This window comes from Durio zibethinus, chromosome 1 (assembly GCF_047325235.1).
Source record: "Durio zibethinus cultivar Kanyao isolate XHJ-2024 chromosome 1, ASM4732523v1, whole genome shotgun sequence".
Lineage (NCBI taxonomy): Eukaryota > Viridiplantae > Streptophyta > Magnoliopsida > Malvales > Malvaceae > Durio > Durio zibethinus.
The window spans coordinates 2133512-2156354 of record NC_143162.1 but is presented as its reverse complement, the minus strand read 5'-3'; the positions used below and the strand labels follow the sequence as shown (position 1 = coordinate 2156354).

Below are 22843 nucleotides of genomic sequence, written 5' to 3'. Positions count from 1 at the left end.
TTTCAAAAGTATTACCTCTTTATTTTTGCACTAATAAAATTAAATCACTTAAAAAAATAAAATTAAACTATAAACGATTGCTAATAATCGAAAAAAATTATATTTCTTACACATTATTTTTTACGAGGACTAATATATAAGAGACTTTGTGTATTTCATATAAAAAGAGAAAATTTTAGAATGAATAGATATTTTCATTAATTATTAGAATGATTATTATTCTCTATTATAAAAACTTAATTAAAAGTTATAATTCTTTAATTATGTTAATTTGTTCAACTAATTTATCTTTTTAATAAGTTAATATCTTTTAAACATCATATTTGTTACAAATATTTTGAAAAAATGGGATTGGTCACAAAAGTCATTAATTTAACCTTTATATATATATATATTTAAATTTCAACTCAAAGTTTATAAAAATCTCTCCGATTACTATGGTGATTTTAGACCATCTCCACAAAAGTTGTTCCAGCTTTTAGTTATGCACTCAAAAAGATTTCTGGTGCATATGGTTGAACGAATTGGGCTACCTGGCCATGGTGGCCCTCTTACACCAACCATTTAAGGTGAACATTGGATCCTTCATTTTACCACAAAATCAGGGCTACTTTTTTTTTTTTTTTAATCTGGGACCATCCCAATTCTATCTCTTCAGTAACATTTAAAATAACCAGACAATAAACGACAAAAAAAAAAAAAAAAAAAAAACTGGACAATAAGTTCCAAAAATGGTGGTTGAAAATGAAAATACTATTATAAATTAGACACTTGAAAATAATTAATCAAACGCTGCAGTTATAATTGTGGAATTATATAAGTTTAGTGACTCTAAAATTTTAATTAATATTTTGGACACTTCTGTTCAATTCTTTATCTGGTATTGGTGTCATATACTTTTCAACATTGCATACAATATTTTATTTTCTTTGTGATTACTATCATTTTCGTTTATGTCAGCACAATGACAAATTTTCAATTAAATTAGGTGATGAAGTTTCCCCCCCTCAATGGGCTGAAATTGTAAAGCTTACCCACATTTTATTTTCTTAGGAAATTTCATCGAAGTTAATTTTGGGGTACAATATAAGAAGTTTTCAGCCATGGCTGCCATGCTGCAATCAATGTGTCTCTCACTTTGAAATTTCAAATTGGCAGCTAGAAACTTCTTCTTCTCAGCCAAAAATTTTTTTTTTCATTTAAAGTTTTTAATCTATTCTTTTACCCCCTATCCTATTACATACTTAATTAAAAAAAAATATTATACGTGTAATTTCTCTGAAATTCACAACTTTTAAATATTAATTTTAATGATATATTAATTAATTTAAAAGGTAATTGACTTTTTAGCTAACTTTTTAATTCTTGAGCATTTTGCAACAAATATACTATTGGTATCAAACTGTCCACGAAAAATAAAATCTTAAAAACGCACCCAAAAAAAAAAAAAGGGTTAACAATAGAAGTTAAAAGTTGTTTTGATATTTGTGTTCCAACATTTAATTCAAAGTTCAAAGTAAGAAAGTAAATAAAAAAGAAAATTAAAGATTAATGATACTAGATAAATTAAAAATACTTAGATGAAACAATTTATATTTGTGTGATAGGACATTTTGAATAACTCGAGATTAATATAAAAGATTAATATTAGTCTTATAAACTCAAATTAAATTGACAGTTGACTGTTTATTTAATATATGACAATATAATATATTGTGACACTAATTGATAACATAAATTCTGAAAATTTATATTGATCCAAAATGTCAACTTAACAAAAATAATCAAAATATTTTTATTTATCAACTAATTTATATTTAAATAAATATATATTTATTTTACCTTTTAAACACTAAAATACTCCTAACATAAACTATTTTCAAGACTTTTCAACTAAGAATCATATACTGTTTCAGAATCTTGGAAAAAGCAAAAGAGAATTCAAATTTTAAATCTTTAGCTTTTTAATAACGGTAAAGTTAATAAATGTGGTGAATTCATGCATAAAGAAAAGAGTTATATGTTTACATTACCGTGCGGATGTTGATATACATAATACTAGCATACAAAACTCAATGTTTTAATACTATTTTAGGAAATTTTTTTTTTTACATATAATGTATTATTTTCAACAAATTCAATAAAAGATAACGTATTAATTACAATTTTCTTTATTTAGTGCTTTTTTTTTCTTTTAACATCCATAATATAAGTGCCAATTTTATTTTTTTTTTAAAATCAATAAATTCCAAACTTATTTAAGAAAAAAAAAATTCAAAATCACCTCATTTATAATAATCAATTTGATATACTTTATCAATAGGTTGAAAATAACCTATAATTTAAAAAATTTGTCAACAAGTGAGGTTAGCTTAGTAATTGGATATGAAACTATCGAAGAAATGCCCATTAGGGGCACACTTGTTGCTCTTGTCATAAGGCCCATTACCCAAATCAATGGGCTTTTTGGGCAAACAAAACCCATTAATTCAAAACTTTTAATAAACAAATATTTTTAGTAATAAAATAAAAGGAAAAAGAACTAAAATTAAAGAATTTTTTTTTTTCATTTGCCGCTCATATATAAAATCAAACAAAAACCTTTTTCCCCAATTTCTCTATTTTTTTTCTTTTTTTTTTCTAAAAAAAAAAAAAACTTCCTTTCCTTTTCTGTTTCAGAAATGGAAGAAGAAGATCAACGCAAAGTCACAGATCTAGTAATTGAGCTAGTCCGTCGCTTACTCTCTCAACAAAACCCTCAAAGCCCAAACCCTAACTCTCCTCATTTCTCCCAATCTCTTCGTTACGCTCTCCGCATTCTCTCCAGCCGTTTAACCCCTTCCGTTTCCCCCGATGCGGACGCCATCGCCGAATCCATCAAGCGCCGTCTCGCCAATCAAGGTAACTCCTCTGATGCTCTTACTTTCGCTGATCTCTACACCAAATTCGCTTCTAAGAATGGTCCGGGCAGCGTTAATAACAAATGGGCTGTTCTTTATCTGCTTAAAATTATATCGGAGGACCGAAAAACTGCGAGAAAAGGGATGGATTCTTCGATTTTGTTGCCTAATTTACGGTTAAATGATGATGAAATAGGAAATCATGTAAGGGTTTTGAATGGTAAAGAGGATAGAGAAAAGGGTTGGCAAAACGGGGTTTTGTTGGTTTCAAAAGACCCCGAAAATTTACGTGAAATTTCGTTTAGGGAGTTTGGGAATTTGGTTAAGGAAGAGAACGAGGTGACTGAAGAGGTTTTGGTTAGAGATGTATTGTATGCTTGTCAGGGGATTGATGGGAAGTATGTGAAACTTGATAGTAATTTAGATGGTTATGCTTTATCGGATTTAGTTAAGGTACCTAGAGCTACTCGAATTATTGTTAGGAAGCTTTGTGAATTAGGGTGGTTGTTTAGGAAAGTGAAAGGGTATATTTCAGAGAGTATGGATTGCTTTCCTGCTGAAGATGTGGGGACTGTGGGCCAGGCATTTTGTGCTGCTTTGCAGGATGAGTTATCAGAGTATTATAAGTTATTGGCTGTGCTAGAGGCTCAGTCCACGAATCCGATACCATTGGTTTCGGGGAATGCAAGTTCAGGGAATTATTTGTCCTTGAGGAGGTTGTCAGTTTGGTTTGCTGAGCCAATGGTTAAAATGAGATTAATGGCTGTTTTGGTTGATAAGTGTAAAGTTTTGAGGGGTGGGGCAATGGCTGGCGCTATTCATTTGCATGCACAGCATGGTGACCCACTTGTTCATGACTTCATGAGGCGATTGCTTAGGAGGGTTTGCTCTCCGCTTTTTGAAATGGTGAGGAGTTGGGTTTTGGAAGGGGAATTGGAGGATATTTTTGCTGAGTTCTTTATCGTGGGGCAACCAGTGAAAGCGGAATCCCTTTGGAGAGAAGGTTACCGGATGCATGCTGGAATGTTGCCTTCATTCATTTCACAGTCTCTTGCTCAACGTATTCTCAGGACTGGGAAGTCTATTAATTTTCTTCGTGTCTGTTGTGATGACCGAGGTTGGGCTGATGCTGCAACAGAGGCTGCAGCAGCTGCTGGAACGACAACTAGAAGAGGGAGTCTTGGTTATGGAGAAACTGGTGCACTTGAATCTCTGGTCATGGAAGCTGCCAAGAGAATTGATAAGCATTTGTTGGATGTCATATACAAGAGGTATAAGTTTAAAGAACATTGTCTCGCGATCAAGCGGTATTTGCTGCTAGGGCAGGGTGATTTTGTTCAGTACCTGATGGATATTGTTGGGCCAGAGCTTTCTGAGCCTGCTAATGCTATTAGTTCCTTCAAGCTAGCTGGACTACTGGAAAGTGCAATTCGGTCATCTAATGCACAGTATGATGATCCTGACATACTAGATCGGTTGAGGGTTAAGATGATGCCACATGGCACGGGTGACCGTGGATGGGATGTTTTCTCATTGGAATATGATGCTAGGGTTCCACTAGATACAGTGTTTACAGAATCTGTCATGACAAGGTATTTAAGAATTTTTAATTTTTTGTGGAAGCTTAGACGAGTGGAGCATGCACTCATTGGTGCTTGGAAGACTATGAAACCCAACTGTATTACTTCTCATGCATTCACAAAGCTGCAACGTACAGTAAAATTGCAATTGCTTTCAACATTGAGGCGATGCCAGGTTCTTTGGGATGAAATGAATCATTTTGTTACAAACTTGCAATACTATATCATGTTTGAAGTCTTGGAGGTATCATGGTCCAATTTTTCCAACGAAATGGAAGTAGCCAAAGATCTTGATGATCTCCTTGCAGCACATGAGAAGTACCTCCACTCAATTGTAGAAAAATCACTCCTAGGTGAAAGATCACAAACCCTTTACAAGTCACTGTTTGTCCTGTTTGACCTTATACTACAATTTAAAAGCCATGCAGATCGGTTGTATGAAGGAATTCATGAGTTGCAAGCAAGGTATGTACTCATTTCATATTGTTTGCGTGTATTTAGATATCTTAAGTCAAGTGTCCTGTTTAGATGTTCCCTTATGCTTGCTTTTTTACTTTTTGTAGAACCGTTGAATCCTCTTTAAACTCTCGAGACAAAACCAAATCAAGGAGGCAAACAAAGGATAAATCTTCAGAGCCAGGGTCTTGGATTAGTGAAGGCAGGAAAGCCCTAACACAACGTGCTAGTGAATTCCTTCAAAATATGGGACAAGATCTAGATGCATTAGCTACAGAGTATAAATCATTGCTTGAGGGTTTCTTAGCTCAGTTGCCTGTTCAGCAACATATAGATTTGAAATTCCTCCTCTTTCGGTTAGATTTCACTGAATTTTATACTCGGCAGCATCCAACTGTGTAAAAGCTGTCTATACATTTGAGTTTAAGGAATTGCTGCTCACATTTTGAGACATGAATGTAGTGCTTCAATTCGCTAAGGTCATTTCAGCCACACTGTCACATGAATGAACAATCGCCTGATAGCCTGGTGACCATTTAGACTGACCGATTTGAATGGCATTGCTTGATTTTAGGTAAGACAACTTGTGCTCTCTTTACTTAAATTTTGCTCTATTTTTCTTTTCCAGGTATCTCACACTTTATCTTACATTTCAGATGGTGTGCTTTCTGATGGCTTGTTTGGCACTTTGAAGTTGAGTCGAAGGTATCTTTATGACTTTGTTTGTGGTGTTCAATGTTGTAGTGTACACGTTTTGAATCTGATAGTCCAATGATTCATTGGTGTTTTCTTACAGCTCTCAGAACTTATGTCCTAAGCTTGTATATCTGTACCATATTTCTCTATTTGTTAATTGATGAGCAATTCATGTTATATGCTTGATTTTTATATCTCTTATTTAACTTAACTATTTCTTTGGGCATACCCTTGGGTATTTTATTGTGGCATTAAGTTGTGGTTTTCATTGTTGCAAAGCCTGGTTTTTGGAATTGCTTGTAAGTTTCATTAGCAACGCAAAATGTGGTAGCCCCGTGAATGTGCACAAAGAAGATTGAGTATTTTTCATGATTTTCTACTTTAAGAGAGCTTTAATCTACTTGTAATATATGTAACATCTCTCGTTGCCATAACGAGAGTGATTGGTTTTAAATGTTGGCATGGAAAAGAGATCAGTAAGGACTAGAATTTTGAAGTGTGAAGTATGACTGACTCTTTGTTCGGGTGCTACTTTAGGGCTTGCTCCTTTGACCTTCCTGTCAGGTGCAGATTCGTTTACATTTTTTTTAAATTGTGGGAAATCATTAAAATTAAAATGTAGCCAGCAGTGTGGCCAGAATTTATTGTGGAAAGCAGATGCTATTGTCTTGAAAGAGATGACATGTTTTTTGTTGTGGGACACTATCACTTCTGTTTTGTTTCCTGTAAAGTTCAGTTTATTTTTCCAATGCTGATGTGTACTTAATTCTCAGCCATGGTCTTAATTTGTTTTCTATGTTTTCCTTTAGCATTCCACAGCTGTTAATATATCTGTTATGGCTACGGTAAATGTTGCCATTCAGTGTTGAATATTGAGAGTTGCCAAGAATTTGGGCTTTGTATGGCAAAGTTCTTCTTATGGATCGTGTTTTACACGTATTTTGTAGAATACATATAAATACATGAATTATTTTATCTATCTCTTGCTTTAAATAAAATATAAAAAAAGCCTGAAGTTAATGGATAAAGTTGCTACCATTGAACATTGTAATCTCATTCGCCATTTCTGGAACTGTTTCAGCTTCCTAGTTCTCCAAGGCAAAGAAATTTGGATAAAATTTTTGAAGTGAAGTTTGTGAAATGTTTTTTTTTTAAATGATTTAATAAAAATTTTAATAAAAAATTCAAATTAATAAATTGATAGAATTTGATTAATTATATATAAAAAAATTATTAAAAAAATTATTTATAACTCAAAATTAATAGATATTTATTTAATGTAAAAAATTGTCAATATTTTTAACAGAAATGTTTATATAAAAGTATATATCAAAATTTATTAAATTTTTTTTAAAATTTTACACATTTAATTTATGTAATAAAAATTTTTAAATCTATTGATTTTGATTTTTGATTTTAATTTTTATTTTATTGAGAATTTCATAAATTTTATTAAAAAAACTTAATTTATGTGTTTCGCAATAAATTTACCCATTTCATTAAACAAAATATTTAACATACTAATGATTCTTGCACACAAGCGTTTGGCCTAGATACATCTATGGTCTCTACTTAATGCAAGATTTGCATTTCCCTTTTCCTAAATCAAAAATCATGCTAATGGTTCTCGAGTTTGAGATAAATAATACTAGAATGAGTGAAACACGCCAAAGAAACTTAAAAAATTAAAAAAGACTCTCAGTATTAGTACTAATTAACCATTATGATGGATAAGGCCAAGGTCACCCAGCCAATGTGTATTTCTTCCCAGTGAACGGCTGAAACTTTGAGGGATTTGCTTTATCCTTCAAAGTTTCAGCTTGCACATTCTCGCTTGTGAGCTCTTTTCCTTTGTTTCGAGGCTGGTTCCTATCCGTTTGGAAGACTAATCCTTCTGGACTTCTCTTTGACATGGGTTTTGCTCCGGCAGCCTCCCTTTTCTCAAGGGCAGCAGCAGCTGACGGTTGCTCATTAGGCAAAGAATCTGAATCTAATTTGGTGGAACAAGGTTCTTCATTCAAGCGTCTTGCTAAACCTGTGAAAGGTTTGAACTTGGGTTTCTGAGTTGCCTCCTCTTGTTCTTTCTCTAAAGCAATTTTAGTTGCACACTTTTCAGGCTCTTTGTAATCCAAAGGAGGAGCAAAATCCACATTACAGTCTGCATCAATGATACTAATAGCAGCAGATGGCGTGGTTTCTATTATGTCAACGTAGAAATTCTTACCCTCGTGGCTGATCATTATGGTATCACCCATTGTCAGGCAAGAGAATTTCTGCAGATTTTCTTCCAGCACATCTTTTGGATTTGAGATCCCCAGGAAGTCGGTGGTGTGGGGTTGTAGCTTGATATATGTTCCCTTTTTCAGATTTTTGTTCTTCATGAACATGGGATCGCCTTCATGTAGTTGCATGTTCTTCATCATCCAATCTGGCAAGAAAACTGCACCCTCTTCCTCGCCAGTGAACTCGATAACCCCACAATGGGATACCCTTCCTGTGGATTGGTTCTGAATCTCAAATTGCATAGGCATGGAGATTTGAGTTGCCATGAGAGGCACGAGTGCCTCGGCTGGCATAATGATCTTATTACCAATCTCTAGGTGTGTCTTGTCAACAAAAGAAAGTGGGAAACAACGATAAACTCGTTCAAACGAAGCGTAAACCAAAGGTTGATCGTAGTAATAATCAACCCAATCATCATCATCATCAATAATCTCTTCTAATGGAAAATCACCATCATCACTTTCTTCCGAAGAATCATCTCCACCATTACCATTATCTTTGCCGTCTTCCTCTTCTTGCTTATCAGAATCATTAGATCCTTCCTGCAGGGTTCTGGTTTCATCTTGGTCCAGGGAAGAACCATCGTTTCCTTCAGGTTTAAGAGAGGACTCTTCCAAGGGATAAACGCTTTGATCAAGCTTTTCAGTGGGATGATCGAAGTCATCAACTTGATCACATTCTTGAGGAAATCCCTCCATGAACGATCACTAACTTAAGGCCAAAGAAATTGCAGTTATGGACTACTGATAAACAATATTGCTTCAAGTTTAAAACCTAGCTAGAGTTTGATCATATTTAAGTGTTTTGTGGGATTACGCCTGTGTTTAAATAGCCACAAAATAGCGAGAATATCGGCCTAACCCTATTAGTAATTTCGGAAGGAGTCCTTGACTATTGGTGAGAGGCGGCTTCAGAGCCATAGTTGAAAAAGGAAACCAATCTTAATAAAACTACTATTATATTAGAACAAAATTTTTCCCTTTCTTTAGTGAAATTAATTTTCCTTTAATTTTTAATTGTACTCATTTTTTTGTCAAGCCATAGGAAATAATCCTTCAAATTAATAACAACAATTACAAGCCAAGGATGCAAATGCATCATTACTCCAATTTGCAGAAAAGTAAAAGGATATTCAAACTTTTCTGTTTGCTTTACAGGCTTGCTTTATTTACAATAATAATAGAAATACATATGTTTCACAATTTTCCAATCCAATGACAAAGGAAAACAAAAGAGATCAATACAAATTCATGTTCTCAATCCCTACAGAGTTCCTTACTGCCAGGAGTTCAAGACTAGCTAGGGAAGCCTCAGAGTGTTTTTAGGAGCACTTATCCAAGGAGTACCAGCAATGGCAAATCTCCACAAGGCGTTAACATGCTCAGGTAAAGCATACTCAATGCCCACACGAGGACCGATTAATATCTTCTCCGGCTCTGGTCCATCCAAGAGTTCCAAACCACCTATATATGCCACAACCACTTATGTTTATTACAGAACTAGGTATCAGTGGAAAATAGAATTATGGTACATTCGTAGCAACTAATTACCAGGAGTGTAAAGGGGATGGTTGGACCATTCTGTCGAAATTCCAAGTGCCTGACCAACCTATAAACAGAAATGTAAATATTAATGGCCCAGCAATCCTACATTACGCAATAGAGGTCATTACTCTATGCACTAATAGTATATATATATATTTTTTATGTCCAGAGCATTAATAGCTCATTCAGGTGATTTGTCTGTTTGCTTAATTGCATCAATTTTAACACAAGAAGGATTGGAAGAATTTACCACCTAACTATTGCCATTTTTGTTAATTTTTAGCAAACCAGCCAATATTTCGATTCCAAACAAGAAGCAACTTCCTCACCTGATTGTACATTAATATTAAGTCCTTATCATATAACTTCTTTCCTAACTGATATGTCATTGAATACCTCCACATTTTATTAGCTAGAGTGGTGAACCAAACACATTTTTTGCTAAATGACTTACAGAATTGAAATACAAAAAGAAGGCAAAAGTTAATTTTTCATTAATGCTAAACTGCAGAAGAAAAGAATGAAAACTGTGAAGTCCATGTGCACATGTGTGGGCAGAGATAAGCCTCCTGTTTGCATGCAGGCAAATACATATGGTACTTTCATGTCTTTAAAGAATTTTTAAGCCATTAAAGACTTGCAATTACGGTATCTTTTCAAAGTTGTTCGAGTCACTTTAAACCTACTTAGTAGAAAAGATTAGTTTTATAAATGAAAATTTTGTTTTCACTTCCATCACTTTCATTTCCTCTTAATCCTCCAATTCTAATGTATTGAGCCAGAGCTTTGTTGCAATAGCTCATGTCACTTCTCACTTCTGAATTTGCAAGTAGGGGTGATGCAATGATATACCACGGTAGAAAAAGGATCAAGACTTTATCTGCATTTGTTGAAGAATTCATGCATTAATTATCCCAAACTAATATTTAAAAATTATTTATGCTAATCAAAACAACAAAGCCACCACTGACAAGAACAAGAAAATTACCAAGTTTAACTAGCACTTTTCACAAAGTTTTAAACAATTAAGTACAAGAGAAAGAGAAATATCAAGATATTGCAAAAATAAGAGGAAACAATCAACTCTAACCTTTCCAGGCCCAGTAAGAAGAATAGGCTTGTCAGTTTGCTGACCTCGACGCTGCTGAATGGTCACCAAACCTGCAGTCGTGTTCACATATTTCAAGAAATATTGCTTTCAATAAACAGTATGCTTGCTTTTCTGATAGCATGTAAAGGTTTGAAACCGTAATGAAGTGCAAGGAAATACTGGAAATGAATATTCCTACCAAAACTTTTAACAGTTACAAAGTTATGAGATACTATCAACAGTAGAGAAAAATATAAGTAGGCAACTGCAAATAATTGAATCAGGATGACTCAAGGTATGATCATCTTTACATTTGCAACAACAAAAGGCTAAATAGGGTATAAATATAAGAAATACTAGCAATTTAACAGATAAGAGTACAAGTGCATATATAAGTAAGTAACTAACTAACCACACACTGGTGCACAAGCACGTATTAACACTGCAGCCCCAACTCCTTCCTTGTCAGCAACAACATTGAGCATTGTATGAAGTCCATAGCAAAGATAAACATATGCATGCCCTCCAGGACCAAACTATAACAACTCATTAAGCAAATCCATTACTATTAGTACCAAATAAACAGAAATAATCTTAAAACTATCAAGTTTTTAATGAAGGAAGAATCAAATTAGCTGGCACATTATAAGATTAAAAAGGGAGCTAAACCTACAACAGGGGCTGTTCTTGCTGTGATTCCAAACCTACCATGACAAGCTGAATCATTTGGTCTATAAGCCTCTACCTGTCAAAACATAATAAATCAAATTAGAAAACATATAACAAAGAAAAAAAAAATGAAACTTACGTCAAAACCAATTAGTAGATAGCCTCAAAAAGAAAATTTAAAGAATTTCCTTCAATTTTCCTTGGTTTTCTCAGCAATCAAACAAATGGGCATTTAAGCCAAAGTCAACTACGCCAATTAATGAAAAAACCCAAATACCCAAAAACTACAAAATTGGAACTTTCATTCATATTTTCCCGAGAAACAAACAGAACTTGCGAAACAAAATTAACAAAAAATGCAGCAAATTTACCTCAGTAATCCGAAGAACCACATCATCTCTCCTTAAAAACTTGCCAAGCAAACGAGGCGCCAAATCAAGAGCGTCAATTTGAAAGAACTCGGGGGACAAAATCGTCAATTTGGGAAAAGAAGGGTCAGAAATTGGAGAAGATTCGATTTTGAGTTCGGGTTGAGGCTGAGTTTGCTTTTGGCTGGGTTTGGGTTTGTGTTTGGAAAGAAGGGTCGCTGATTTGGAACGCTGACTCGCCCGCCTTTCCAGATCATTACCGGATTGGTTCGGTTGAATTGATTTGTTGGGTTTTGAAGCAACTCGTTTGAATCGGTGCGTTCCGTTCATTTGGAGCCAAAATAAAGGAGAAAAAATGAAGTTGATTTTGGTCAAAATTTGAAGCATGCAGGGGAGGAGTTTGGTTGACTTTGTCTGGGGTTTTGGCGGGTGTTTGCTTATGCATGGTATATGGGATCTTTTTTCTTTAGTTTTAATTTTTTAAAAAAATAAATAGTTAATTTTGGAAAAGGCTAATTATATAAAGGGTTAACGTGTGAATCGCGAATGATTTTTTAATTATAAATTTATTAATTAGCGTTATATTTATTTTTAATTAATTTCAAATGATACATGATAAATAATTTTTTTATATATTATATTAATAAATATATTTATAATTCAATATATTTTTAAAATTTATGAATTAAATTATATATGTTATTATAATTAAAAATAATTTGTGATTATTTGTATAAAAATAATAAATAATTAATTTTGCAATTTTTTATAATGAATGGAAACTCTCATTTTATATTTTCAAAATTTTTATTTTATTAATGATTTTTAAATTATAATAAAATATTTAATATAACATTTTAATTTTAAAAATTTTAATACGTTAAATCTTATAATTAATGTATTATTTCATTTTAATATGATTAATTTTAAATAATAATATGTAATAAATAAATAATTTTTAAATATCATATTAATTAATAAATTTATAAATTAAATATTAAATATTTTTAAATTTTAAATATTATATTGATCTATAATTTATGGATTATTAATAACATTATCTCTAATAAATAAAAAAGTTTTATAAAAAAAATAATAAAAAATTTTTGTTAACTAGAAATATTCGGTAAGTGGAAAAAATACAGTTGTTAGTCTTTCCAGATCCTTCCAAAAACAAAACATTAGGTAAATAATTTTTTCTCAATCCCCTTTTGCTCCGGACTTCCACATTCTAGAGTCTTCTTGACCCCCCGTAGCCTCCAGAGAAGCCCTTTGATCCCCTTTCTCCCCCTTAACCCCATTTAAGCTTTCCCTTCAATCGAAACCCCTCCCAAACATAGAAACCAACTTTCTCTTTCTCTCTCAATTCAAACTCGCCCATTTTCTTCATCCTCTTGATGGCAAAGTATGGCGAAGGTGACAAGCGTTGGATCGTGGAGGAACGACCCGACGGAGCCAACGTCCACAACTGGCACTGGGCAGAAACCGATTGTCTCCCATGGTCAAAGACCTTCTTCACCAAATCCCTTTCCAATCTCACCATCCTTGACGGCGAAGGCAATCTCCACATCAAGACCAAGAAGGTTGAAAAGGTCGACGGCGAAGCCTACGTTAATGTCAGGAAGGGTAAGATCATTCCCGGATATGAGATCAGTTTAAGTTTATCCTGGGAAGGCGAAGCCAAAGATGGAGAAGGGAAGTCGCTGCTGAGAGTTGAAGGTAATGTCGAGATTCCGTATATTTCGGATGAGAATGCAGACGAGGATCCGGAAGTTAAGGTGACAGTTAAAGATGAAGGACCGATTGGGAAAACGTTGAAGGAAGCAATGCTGGCCAAAGGGAAGCCTTTGGTTTTGGAGAAAGTGAGGGATTATGTTCAAACTATGGCCAAAGGAGGCCCGGCCAAAGATGAACTGGAAGCCAAGAAATTGGCTCCCAAAGTTACTAATAATAATAGTGATTCAGCTGGGGTGTCTAAGGAGAAAGTTGCGGTGCAGAAGGAGGCAAAGAAGGAAGTGAAAAAGGAAGGGAAAAAAGGGTTTAAGACAATAACCATGTCCGAGAAGTTCAATTGTAGAGCTAAGGATATGTATGAGATTTTGATGGATGAGAATAGATGGAAAGGGTTTACTCAGAGTAACGCTAGGATTAGTAAAGAAGTTGGTGGGCAGTTTAGTATTTTTGATGGATCGGTTACTGGGAGTAATTTGGAGTTGCAAGAAGGCAAGTTGATTGCTCAGAGATGGAGATTTGGGAGTTGGCCTGATGGGGTGGATTCTACAGTAAGTTCATTGGTCTTCACTTTTGACTGTTTTGATGTTTTTTGGATTTAGACTGTGGTTGAATGTTGGCTTTTCTTTAAATGGGTTGTGGTTGCAGGTAAGACTTGACTTCGATGAGCCTGAGCCTGGCGTTACTATCATCAAACTAATGCATACGGATGTTCCTGAGGAGGACAGGTTGGTCTTTATTCATTTTTGTTTGTTTATTGTGTAATGTGAATAATCTGTTGCAAATTGAATTGGGTTATTGATTTGGAGTTTATGTTGATTTGTTATGCAGATATGGGAATGCGACTGTGGTGGAGAACACTGAGAGAGGATGGAGGGATCTTATTTTCAATAAGATACGGGCAGTATTTGGTTTTGGAATATGATTTAATTTATTCCTAAATGAGGAAATGGTCTTTTTTTTAATTGTGGAATTTTGTCAAAACTTGTTTCTTTCTTTCGGCAATAATTGCGAAAGATTTGTATGAGCCTTGCAATCCTGATCCTGGTCTATTGGTTCATGGTTTTAAACTTGAAAGTTGGACGGAGTGAGTCTCATTGTTATCTTGTGTGTCAATTTATCGAATGTTGCCTTTAATCTTATAACCTTGACAATGACGAAAATGTTTTCTTATGGTGACTTTATTTAAATTCCAGCAGTTTGCATTTGTTTCCTCTATAGGACCTTAATCCTTACAGTACTTTCAAATGATTTGTGTTCATGATGGTTTTATGATGTTCTTAGAGTGAAAATCCTGATCACGGTGCTGGTTTAGTTCTGTACGATTTTTACTTCTTGTTCCTAACCTTTGTTAGAATTCTGAAGAGGTCAATTGTATTCTTCTCTTTCTTCTGTCAAAAGCATAAGAACTGTTTTGCAGTAGGTCTTAGAAGGATGAGGTCTGAAGGGCAAGTTGAACTCTGGTTTGCTTTCCGATGGTGTCCATGTTTTCACAAGAAGAGAAGTAGGGATCAAATGCTATAAGTCTGGTACTTGGCTGGTGCATTTTTCTGGGGGGAGTTTGGTGGTTTTGTGATTATGCTGATGTAGTTTGAATTTTGATTAACGAGCTCCCGTTTTTTGCCAGCGGTGTTATCAGGCTAATTACTACTCCAGTTAATGTAGGTTTTAGGATAAGCCGTTGCTTTAGGATGTATTTGAATTGGTTTTCATTTTAATATCTGGAGCTTGGACCAGAGTTGGGTGGTGAATATGTAGTCATTCTTTTTGGTTGATTAGTTTGCCAATACAATGGGAAGCATGATCTTGTTTCTGAGTTCGTAGTGGGCATAATTATATAGAAGTTTGTTATGTGGCATTCCTTGTACTTGCAATCAAATTTCTCTTGTACTTGATATGTTGAATTGTTAACAGTGAAGCACTTCGGTATTTTAGCCAACTGTGTTGGCACTTGAAAGAGCATGAAGAAACATATTAGGCTACCTAACACGGAGTATGCTTAGGTACAACAAAGCAATTACGAGCTTAGAAGAGGAAAGATGAGGATTGGCTGACAGGGGTTAAGTTTTGCAGGTAGATGGATATTCAAATTGTTGATGATGATTAACTTATGTTTTTGTTGGATATATATATCCATTTGCAAAATGGCTTATAACTAGAGTTAAAGAGCGCTTCGTATACAGAGAATAAGATGTTTATTTAGTGCTATCAAGTGCGTGAGTAGTTGAAGTGAGCCTGATCTCAATGCTTTGATGGGATGATCAACTATATATATTAGTGAAATACTCTTTTAGTAGTGGACATACCAAGATGATGTAATTTGTAAAGACGGATTACACAGCATCAAGTACTACCATTAGTAGCAGAGCGGGAATGACTGCGTCATTGCATGCGTTCTATGAGTTAATAACAGGTTTCAATGTGTCTTACAGCAATATGGGAAGGATTCTTTCCCTCGGTTGGACATGATCGAAACTTCTACTCCTGCCCCTTATCAGGATTTTTTCCTTACCGTTATATTTTTTATCCATCTTTAAGAATGTTTCTGTGCATCTATTTCCATTAAATATTTCTGTATAACGCAGATTCAAAAGTTCTTTTCGAGCTCGCATGATGACGTCTTTCACGTGGAAAACTTCGCCGAGATAGGGTAGCCCTGGGCTAGATATAATATTAGTCTCATCTGGGTCGTTGAAGCTTTAGGTGTCCACTATGAGTTGTTTCGAGTGTCGTTACTCCTTTTAAGAATTAGCCATCGCAGTTTCCATTTCCTTTTGTAATGTGATGATGTCCTGGGGTTTTAATAAGAGGTTTTCTAGTGTTCAAGGTTCTTCGTCCCTAGCTCTTCGAAAATCTGATGAACGCCATATTTATTACCCTATCGTTGGTAACAAAATAAGAGATGGATAAATTTTGCCTAAACAATCTACGTATGTTGAAGTAAGAACCCTTGGCAGGAGTGAAGTTTGCTCCTCTTGATGTGACCTAAGTTTTATTGCGTAAAATGTAATGATCAATGTTCCACGTTTCTGTTATTTGAGATGGCTACAGTAAGTGTATTGTTTGAATACTACAAAGGGGAAGGGATTTAAAGCAAACAGATTAATGAAGGGCAATGGTTATCAGATCCTTTCCTTGGAGTATTTGTCTCTTTTTTTTTTTTTTTTCTATTATTGTCTGTGGTAGAAGGGAAATATGGAAAGTTTAAAGAAAAAATGAAGCTTTGTTCGTTAGATTGGTCGCATTTTACACTGTGGCTCCAAATCTCAGACAAGAAAAAGAATGAGGCCTCGCGGCTCGCGTCCTTCAACGAGCAAAAATGGGCTTATCGTCGCCTGAGAGATTCGAACTCTCGCGGGAAAATCCCATGTACTTAGCAGGCACACGCCTTAACCACTCGGCCAAAGCGACATGATATTACGTTTGTATTCCTGAAAATCCAATATCTAGTTAACTCATAATTAATACGAGAGTTGAGAACAATGCCTTCGGGTTATGGCGTGAAATACCCAAACAAGATTAATAAGCCAAATAGGCCTATCAAGTTTCAAATTTTAATTGTTATATATTCTTGACTCTGCATTTGATTCAATAATTAATGTAAATATAATATTCAAAGCATAGGATTCAAATCTCCCATCCCTAGTATTAAAAAAATAATTTTGTTTTGGATGTATGACCGACAGCATTCAAAGTTTATCAGAATTCAGACTCTGGTACCAGCAGACAAGCAATATGAATTTAATATTGCTTCATACATCTACACTGAATCAGTGCATGATGGCCATGATAATTTCATCAAATTAAATTGCATCTTTAGCTTGATGCACCAACACTGATTAATGGAATTACTTTTACTGTACAAATATGACTTTTTGTATAGGAAGTGAGAGTATAATCATTATCATGGCATAGTAGAGGGGAAAAAAAGGGCTAATTGTACAGAAAAGAGTGATAGTTTCCACTTCCCAGTAGTTTTTATCAGACAAATTTTTTGATCATTTGTCTCACTTCTTCAATCACAAGCCATGCCTTGTGCCCTCCAATTACTTCTTCTTTCATCTCTCCATCCTTCCATACCTGCAATAAAATTACTTTAAATCTTTCTGTCAATCTCATATCAATTCTCTTTCAGTATCAAAGAACTGGATTTAATTTTATAGTGAACACACCTGAATTGTTGGCATTTTCTGCTTAGAAACAAACAAAAGCAACAAAAAAAAAGGTGAATAAAAAATGTTAAAAGATTGAATTAGATTAAAAAGAGGAAGGAAACTGAACACGAAGCATTAAGCAAGTCATTTACATACAGAGATGTTTCCCCGCTTCACTAGAACTTGTGGTACCTTGTTGACATCCACATAATAAAATTTGATTCTAAGAATAAACAAGAATTTGTCAAGAAAATATCACCAACACATTATTTGATTGTAACATGAGAAGAGCATTTCATAGTTAAACTAGTTTTAGTTAAAGTTTTGAGCTAATGTGATGATAAAATTTCTCATCATGGTGCAACTCTTAACTTCATAGTTAAAGTTTTAATATTGTAAATATGAACTAATAAAAAAGAAAGGAGGCAAATTTACTTGGTATCAAACTCAGCTGCTAATTTCTCTAACTTTGGCTTCAAATAGATGCATTTCCGGCACCAAGCAGCCATCCTATATATCAACAATTAAACAAAATCAGATCCCAAACTTTTGCAAATCAAGGAAAGATTAGATTAATAAAAACATGGCTCTGCTCTGTTGAATAGAGAGAGGGTGAACCAGTCAATGAGAATAGGCCGGGAGAGCTCTTGAGAACGAAGCAGAATCTGATCAAGCTGATCACAGTCGTTAATGGGTTCCATCTCAACCGTGCTTGGTCTTGACAAATCAGGCCAAAAAGATTCTACTCTCCAATCTCTCCTAACAATATTCTTCTTCCATTTTCTATTACTCCTATCAAACCCAAAATACCCACAATTTTTTTGCAACAATAAACAGCTCCCATTGTTCCAAAGCTGTTGTTGTTGGTAGATTTCTCTGTACAAAATTTGAGAATTTCCAGGCAAAACTGACATCTTCCCTTTTTCTTTCTACTCCAATATTTGGAAAATGTTTTTGTGATAGGAACTCACAAATCAGATAATTAGGCAAAAGGGTTTGTGAAAAAGTTGAAGAAACGCTTAATTGGCTTCCAAGGTTAAGACTTTTTTTTTTTTTTTTTTGCGTTTTGTGTGGGATTGAAACTTTGGAGGAAGGAGAGAGAGAATGCTGAAAAAAACAAAATCTTATCCACAAGGAAAGGGGGGGTGAATGGGATGTGGGGACCACAAATGCCAAGTTGCTAACTTTTTTTTTTAATTTTTGAGAAATTATTTAAAGTATAATTTTTTTATTCCGCAAGTCAGATAATGACACATATTTTTTATATATTTAAAAATTTTAATTAAAAATTACATATATTATTATCTAAACTCTGCTAATAAAATTAAAAAACTTCACTATATTAAATAATTTCTCTTTATTTTTTCTATCAATTTCCAATATCCTCATCTATGTTTTGTTTTGTTCTTCTTTCAAGGGCTGTTTGATCTTCTTGTGACCGCTTGAATGTAGATTTTTCAATATTATAACGATAAATGTTTATAATTTAAAGTAATGACGTCAATATAAATTATTTTGTTTTGTGATTTATTGATAACATATTATATTTTAATAATTAATATTAATATTTTGATAATTTTAAATAAAATATATATATATATATATATAAGAGCAACTAGTTCTTTAGCTTTGATGTTGCTCTAGTTGACAATCCAATCATAGTGACATATAATAACACTTATGTCCTTATGTTTTGTCTTAATCATCCTAGTTTTAGGGATGCAAGCCTTTTTAACAGAGTTTTCATATATTTTTTTTATTTCTAAATATTGTTGTACCAATAACATATTGTCTTAATGGTAAAGAAGAAACATACTGTTCGTATTTTTAAGCTGTAAATCTATTTTTGTTAATGTAATTTTTTATTTTGATACGAAAAAAAAAACTGAGAAAGAGTATAATAAAAATATTGCATGCATGAGCTGATTCTTTTTTTTTTTAATTATTTTATGAATGATGACATAATTAATCAAATAATTATGAATAAGCAGTGATGACATAATTGTCCGTATGTTACTGACATTAATATACGAGTTATAATTTATTTTATGTGTGAGTTTGATTTAATTTTATATTAAAATTTATATTTACATGTGATGTAGTAATTGATTAATTATATATGATTTAATTTTTATTTGTGCATTTACTTTCTTTTGAAAAAATTATAGAATAGTTCCAACAACCAAGTAGTAACTTTCCTTGCAACTGTTTAGATTTTTTGTCCGGCAACTTTCCTTGCAACTGTTTAAATTTTTTTATCAGAGGTGTAATCGAGTCGAGTTGAGTTAATACAGTAAGAAGTTCGAGTTTAGGGATGGGAATTCAACCCGACTCCGGCGGGTTCCGACCCGACCCAACCCTATGAGGTCGGGTTTTTTTTTTTGAATTTTGGGTTTCGGGTCGGCTCGAGTAATGTTAAGAAATAATCGAGGTCGGGTCGGGGTCGGGTTTTAGGCATACCCGACCTTACCCTACCCGATATTATTTAAAAAATTATTTTTTAATTAATTATTTATATTTATATATTTATATAATGATATTTTTAAATATTTATATTTAAAAAATAATATTTTATTAATTTCGGGTCGGGTCGGATTCGGGTTTATTGATGATAAAGTCGGGTCGAGTTCGGGGCGAGCAAAACCAGCCCCGAACCCTACCCGATGCCAACCCTATTCGAGTTCGACTCTCAACTCGCGATTCGATATTCGGTTCGAACTCGATTGAGCATCATTTTTCTAGTTGAAACTCGATTCGTGATCGAATTCGAGCTACTCAAATTTACTCAATTAAGCTCAAAAATATATAAAAATAAGCGTATTTTTTATACTCGACAAGAGTTCGATTATTTATGCTCGAATTCAAGCTTGAATTCGAGATATTTTATTAATTAAAATAAAAAAAAATTAAATATAAAAATTTGATTAGGCTCGCGAGTTATTCAAGTTGAGTATAAGAATACTCGAATTCGACTCGATCGATGAGTCGAGTCAAGCTACTCAAGCTCGAGCTCGACTGGATAATAATCGAATCGAATTCAAATTTTATTCAAATTGAATCCAAATAGCTTACGAATACTAATGTATCATTTATACTCCTAATTCAAGCATATAGAGCAACGGTGTTTTTTTTTTTCTCCATTAATAGCTAGATTTGGTAAATTAATATAATCAAGATAAATGCTATATATTACGAGCTGTCTCCATTATGCTTAGCTGCCTCTTAATTGGTTACACCAAATGCCTATTAACTTTGGTAAAATCATCATACAATGTAACCCACTATAATATTAAGGAAAGTTAAAAATATATAATAATATATATTAGGTGAGCAACACTTAGCAGCACCCAACATGGAAATTCTAAAGAAAATGGACAGAAATAGAAAGGAAGCAACCATGTCTCTCTTTCATTTCCGGTTTCTGTCAAACCTATACACAATTTCATTCGTAATTTGATGCAAAAGCATAAGAAAAAAAAACATTTCCTGCTTCTGTTACTCTACCATTTTCAACTCCACTACTTTCCTATTAAACTAAACCATTAATAGTATAACAATGGAACGGTGTCTCTAAGCAAGCTACTCATGGATCGAGCCTTGACCACCCGGACCCTCTTGTTTTCCCTGATTTGGTTGGCTCTATCCTTAACGGCCAAGGATTCATCCTCTTGGTTTCTGCCGGGGTTGTTGTTATTTCTCATCCTTTGCATTTCCAAATGGTGCTTACACAAGCTATGACCCTTCACCCTCATTTTGTCACACCTCCATCCTTTCCCATTCCCCCTATTGCACCTCTGATCATAACCCTCCTCCAATGCACCCTTCTTCATCATCTCTTTGCTCTGGTTTTTTTCGTGGCTGACTGTCACTACTACTCTCCTTTTCTTCAATGGTATTGCTCTTTCTTCCTCGCACCACCACCCTATATCGTGCCAAATAAAAACCCAACATGAAAAGAAAGATGGTAACATTTTTATTTAAAATTTCAGAACTTTTACCATCGTAAGATAGGGATGAAGAAACTGAGCTTGAAGTTGATGTCTGACCAAAAATGCTGTGCCCAAAACTGTAGAAACATGCCAAAAAAAAAACAATTCATTAGGGTGAAAAGAAAACAGAAAATTACTAAAAAGATGGAAACTTTTTTGTATAACCTCTTATTAGTTGACATGGACCAGCTATCATTCGTGGTACTTTCATCTTGAGCAAAGGGGCCATTGGTAAAGAAGTTATCTTTGCTATCAGAACCATTATGGATGGAGGAAAGTCGGGCGTTGATTCTACTGATCATGACATGCGGCGCCGGTTGGTCAGATGGTGGGGAGGAAAAAGGAGTGGTCTTCATGGCTTTGGTGGGGAAAAATGATGGCTTATAAGGCGGTGGAGAGGGTGGTTGTTGTAGTATAGAAGAGAGAACATCAGGTGGAGGTGAAATGGAGCGTTGATGGTGACTACCACTGTTTCTGATCCTCATATTTTGATGGACGATCAAATTGGACCAAAGCAAAAGTGTTGTGATTTTTGTAGGCGCAGGCAGAGGAGGGAATAAAACAATGCAAAAGCAACGATTTTGGTTCGATATATTGTGATTTTTTAATGTGGTTGGCAGAGGGCAGAGGTAGTGGGAGAGGGATCCCTGGCAAAAGGGTACGACGTGGGACGAGGCACGCAGCGAAGCGCGTACGGCATGGATTTTATTAAAAGGAGAATTAACGCGCTCTATTGATTTGCGTGCAATTTCTCTATCCAATCCTCCATTGCCATTTGCCATCAGGGTCGATTGTTACGAGGGTGGCTCTAACGAACTTGTTTTGCCACTAGTTGAATGCTACGAAGGACATTGCCATAGAGGAATTGCTTGCTAGTTTGTTTCTTTAGCACAAAATATGTAGTTCGAGCTTTGGGATGCTCTTTAGAAAAAACCTGGAGCATTTAACAATTGCAACAAGGCTTGCTAGACCTTGGGGTTTACCCATAAATCAATAAGGTCCTAAAGATAAAGGTTTGATAGTTTCCTACTGTACTAGTATTTGTTGTTTGATGGCATTCTAATGGTAGTAGTAGTTAAAAATAAGCTTCTTTGGTGGCTCCAAAGGCATATTGTTGCTGACCTTTACAACACCATTGTCCCCAACTATTAGGATGAAGATGTTCTGAATTCATGATATATAAATGTACATCTTCGTCATTTTTTTTTGGTACAAAAGAATCATATCATAAGATATGAAAAAATATTTTAAGTGTTGAAATTTAAATACCATATATATTAAATATTACATCTTAAATATAATTATATGAAACAATTAAATTAAACTTCATTCTTCTTTATAATTTCTGATATGGTGCCCAAAACTCCTAATGGTCCTCCACCC

General features: G+C 34.2%; 5 protein-coding genes, 1 non-coding gene and 1 pseudogene across 6 annotated transcripts; 2 read left to right on the top strand and 5 right to left on the bottom strand.

Moving 5' to 3' along the window:
• The first annotated feature begins 2578 nt into the window (after window positions 1-2578).
• On the top strand, window positions 2579-5809 carry SPC98 (spindle pole body component 98). Its single transcript, XM_022911104.2, has 3 exons — window positions 2579-4945; window positions 5044-5510; window positions 5593-5809. Exons 1-2 carry the CDS (start codon window positions 2682-2684, stop codon window positions 5336-5338), a joined length of 2559 nt encoding a protein of 852 aa, XP_022766839.2. The 5' UTR covers window positions 2579-2681; the 3' UTR covers window positions 5339-5510; window positions 5593-5809.
• A 1435-nt stretch (window positions 5810-7244) lies between these two features.
• Window positions 7245-8945, bottom strand: LOC111311591 (ubiquitin fusion degradation protein 1 C pseudogene; annotated as a pseudogene).
• A 79-nt stretch (window positions 8946-9024) lies between these two features.
• LOC111311592 (DNA-3-methyladenine glycosylase (MAG)) lies at window positions 9025-12047 on the bottom strand. The gene is made up of 6 exons (XM_022911103.2): window positions 11590-12047; window positions 11223-11294; window positions 10962-11085; window positions 10550-10620; window positions 9466-9523; window positions 9025-9378 (listed from the first exon to the last, which is right to left on the bottom strand). The coding sequence occupies exons 1-6, from the start codon at window positions 11971-11973 to the stop codon at window positions 9215-9217; spliced, it is 873 nt and encodes a 290-aa protein (XP_022766838.2). The 5' UTR covers window positions 11974-12047; the 3' UTR covers window positions 9025-9214.
• Window positions 12048-12732: 685 nt separating this feature from the next.
• On the top strand, window positions 12733-14535 carry LOC111311590 (uncharacterized). The gene is made up of 3 exons (XM_022911100.2): window positions 12733-13868; window positions 13966-14045; window positions 14149-14535. Exons 1-3 carry the CDS (start codon window positions 12984-12986, stop codon window positions 14240-14242), a joined length of 1059 nt encoding a protein of 352 aa, XP_022766835.2. The 5' UTR covers window positions 12733-12983; the 3' UTR covers window positions 14243-14535.
• A 2111-nt stretch (window positions 14536-16646) lies between these two features.
• On the bottom strand, window positions 16647-16728 carry TRNAS-GCU (transfer RNA serine (anticodon GCU)). Its single transcript has one exon. It is a non-coding gene; the product is annotated as a tRNA-Ser (tRNA).
• Window positions 16729-17031: 303 nt separating this feature from the next.
• Window positions 17032-18554, bottom strand: WCRKC1 (WCRKC thioredoxin 1). Its single transcript, XM_022910292.2, has 5 exons — window positions 18090-18554; window positions 17907-17981; window positions 17628-17694; window positions 17490-17507; window positions 17032-17397 (listed from the first exon to the last, which is right to left on the bottom strand). Exons 1-5 carry the CDS (start codon window positions 18383-18385, stop codon window positions 17299-17301), a joined length of 555 nt encoding a protein of 184 aa, XP_022766027.1. The 5' UTR covers window positions 18386-18554; the 3' UTR covers window positions 17032-17298.
• A 2329-nt stretch (window positions 18555-20883) lies between these two features.
• On the bottom strand, window positions 20884-22127 carry LOC111310918 (uncharacterized). Its single transcript, XM_089746410.1, is given in 2 exon segments — window positions 20884-21460; window positions 21463-22127. Coding segments are annotated over 2 exon segments (930 nt in total). The 5' UTR covers window positions 21946-22127; the 3' UTR covers window positions 20884-21013.
• Window positions 22128-22843: the final 716 nt, after the last annotated feature.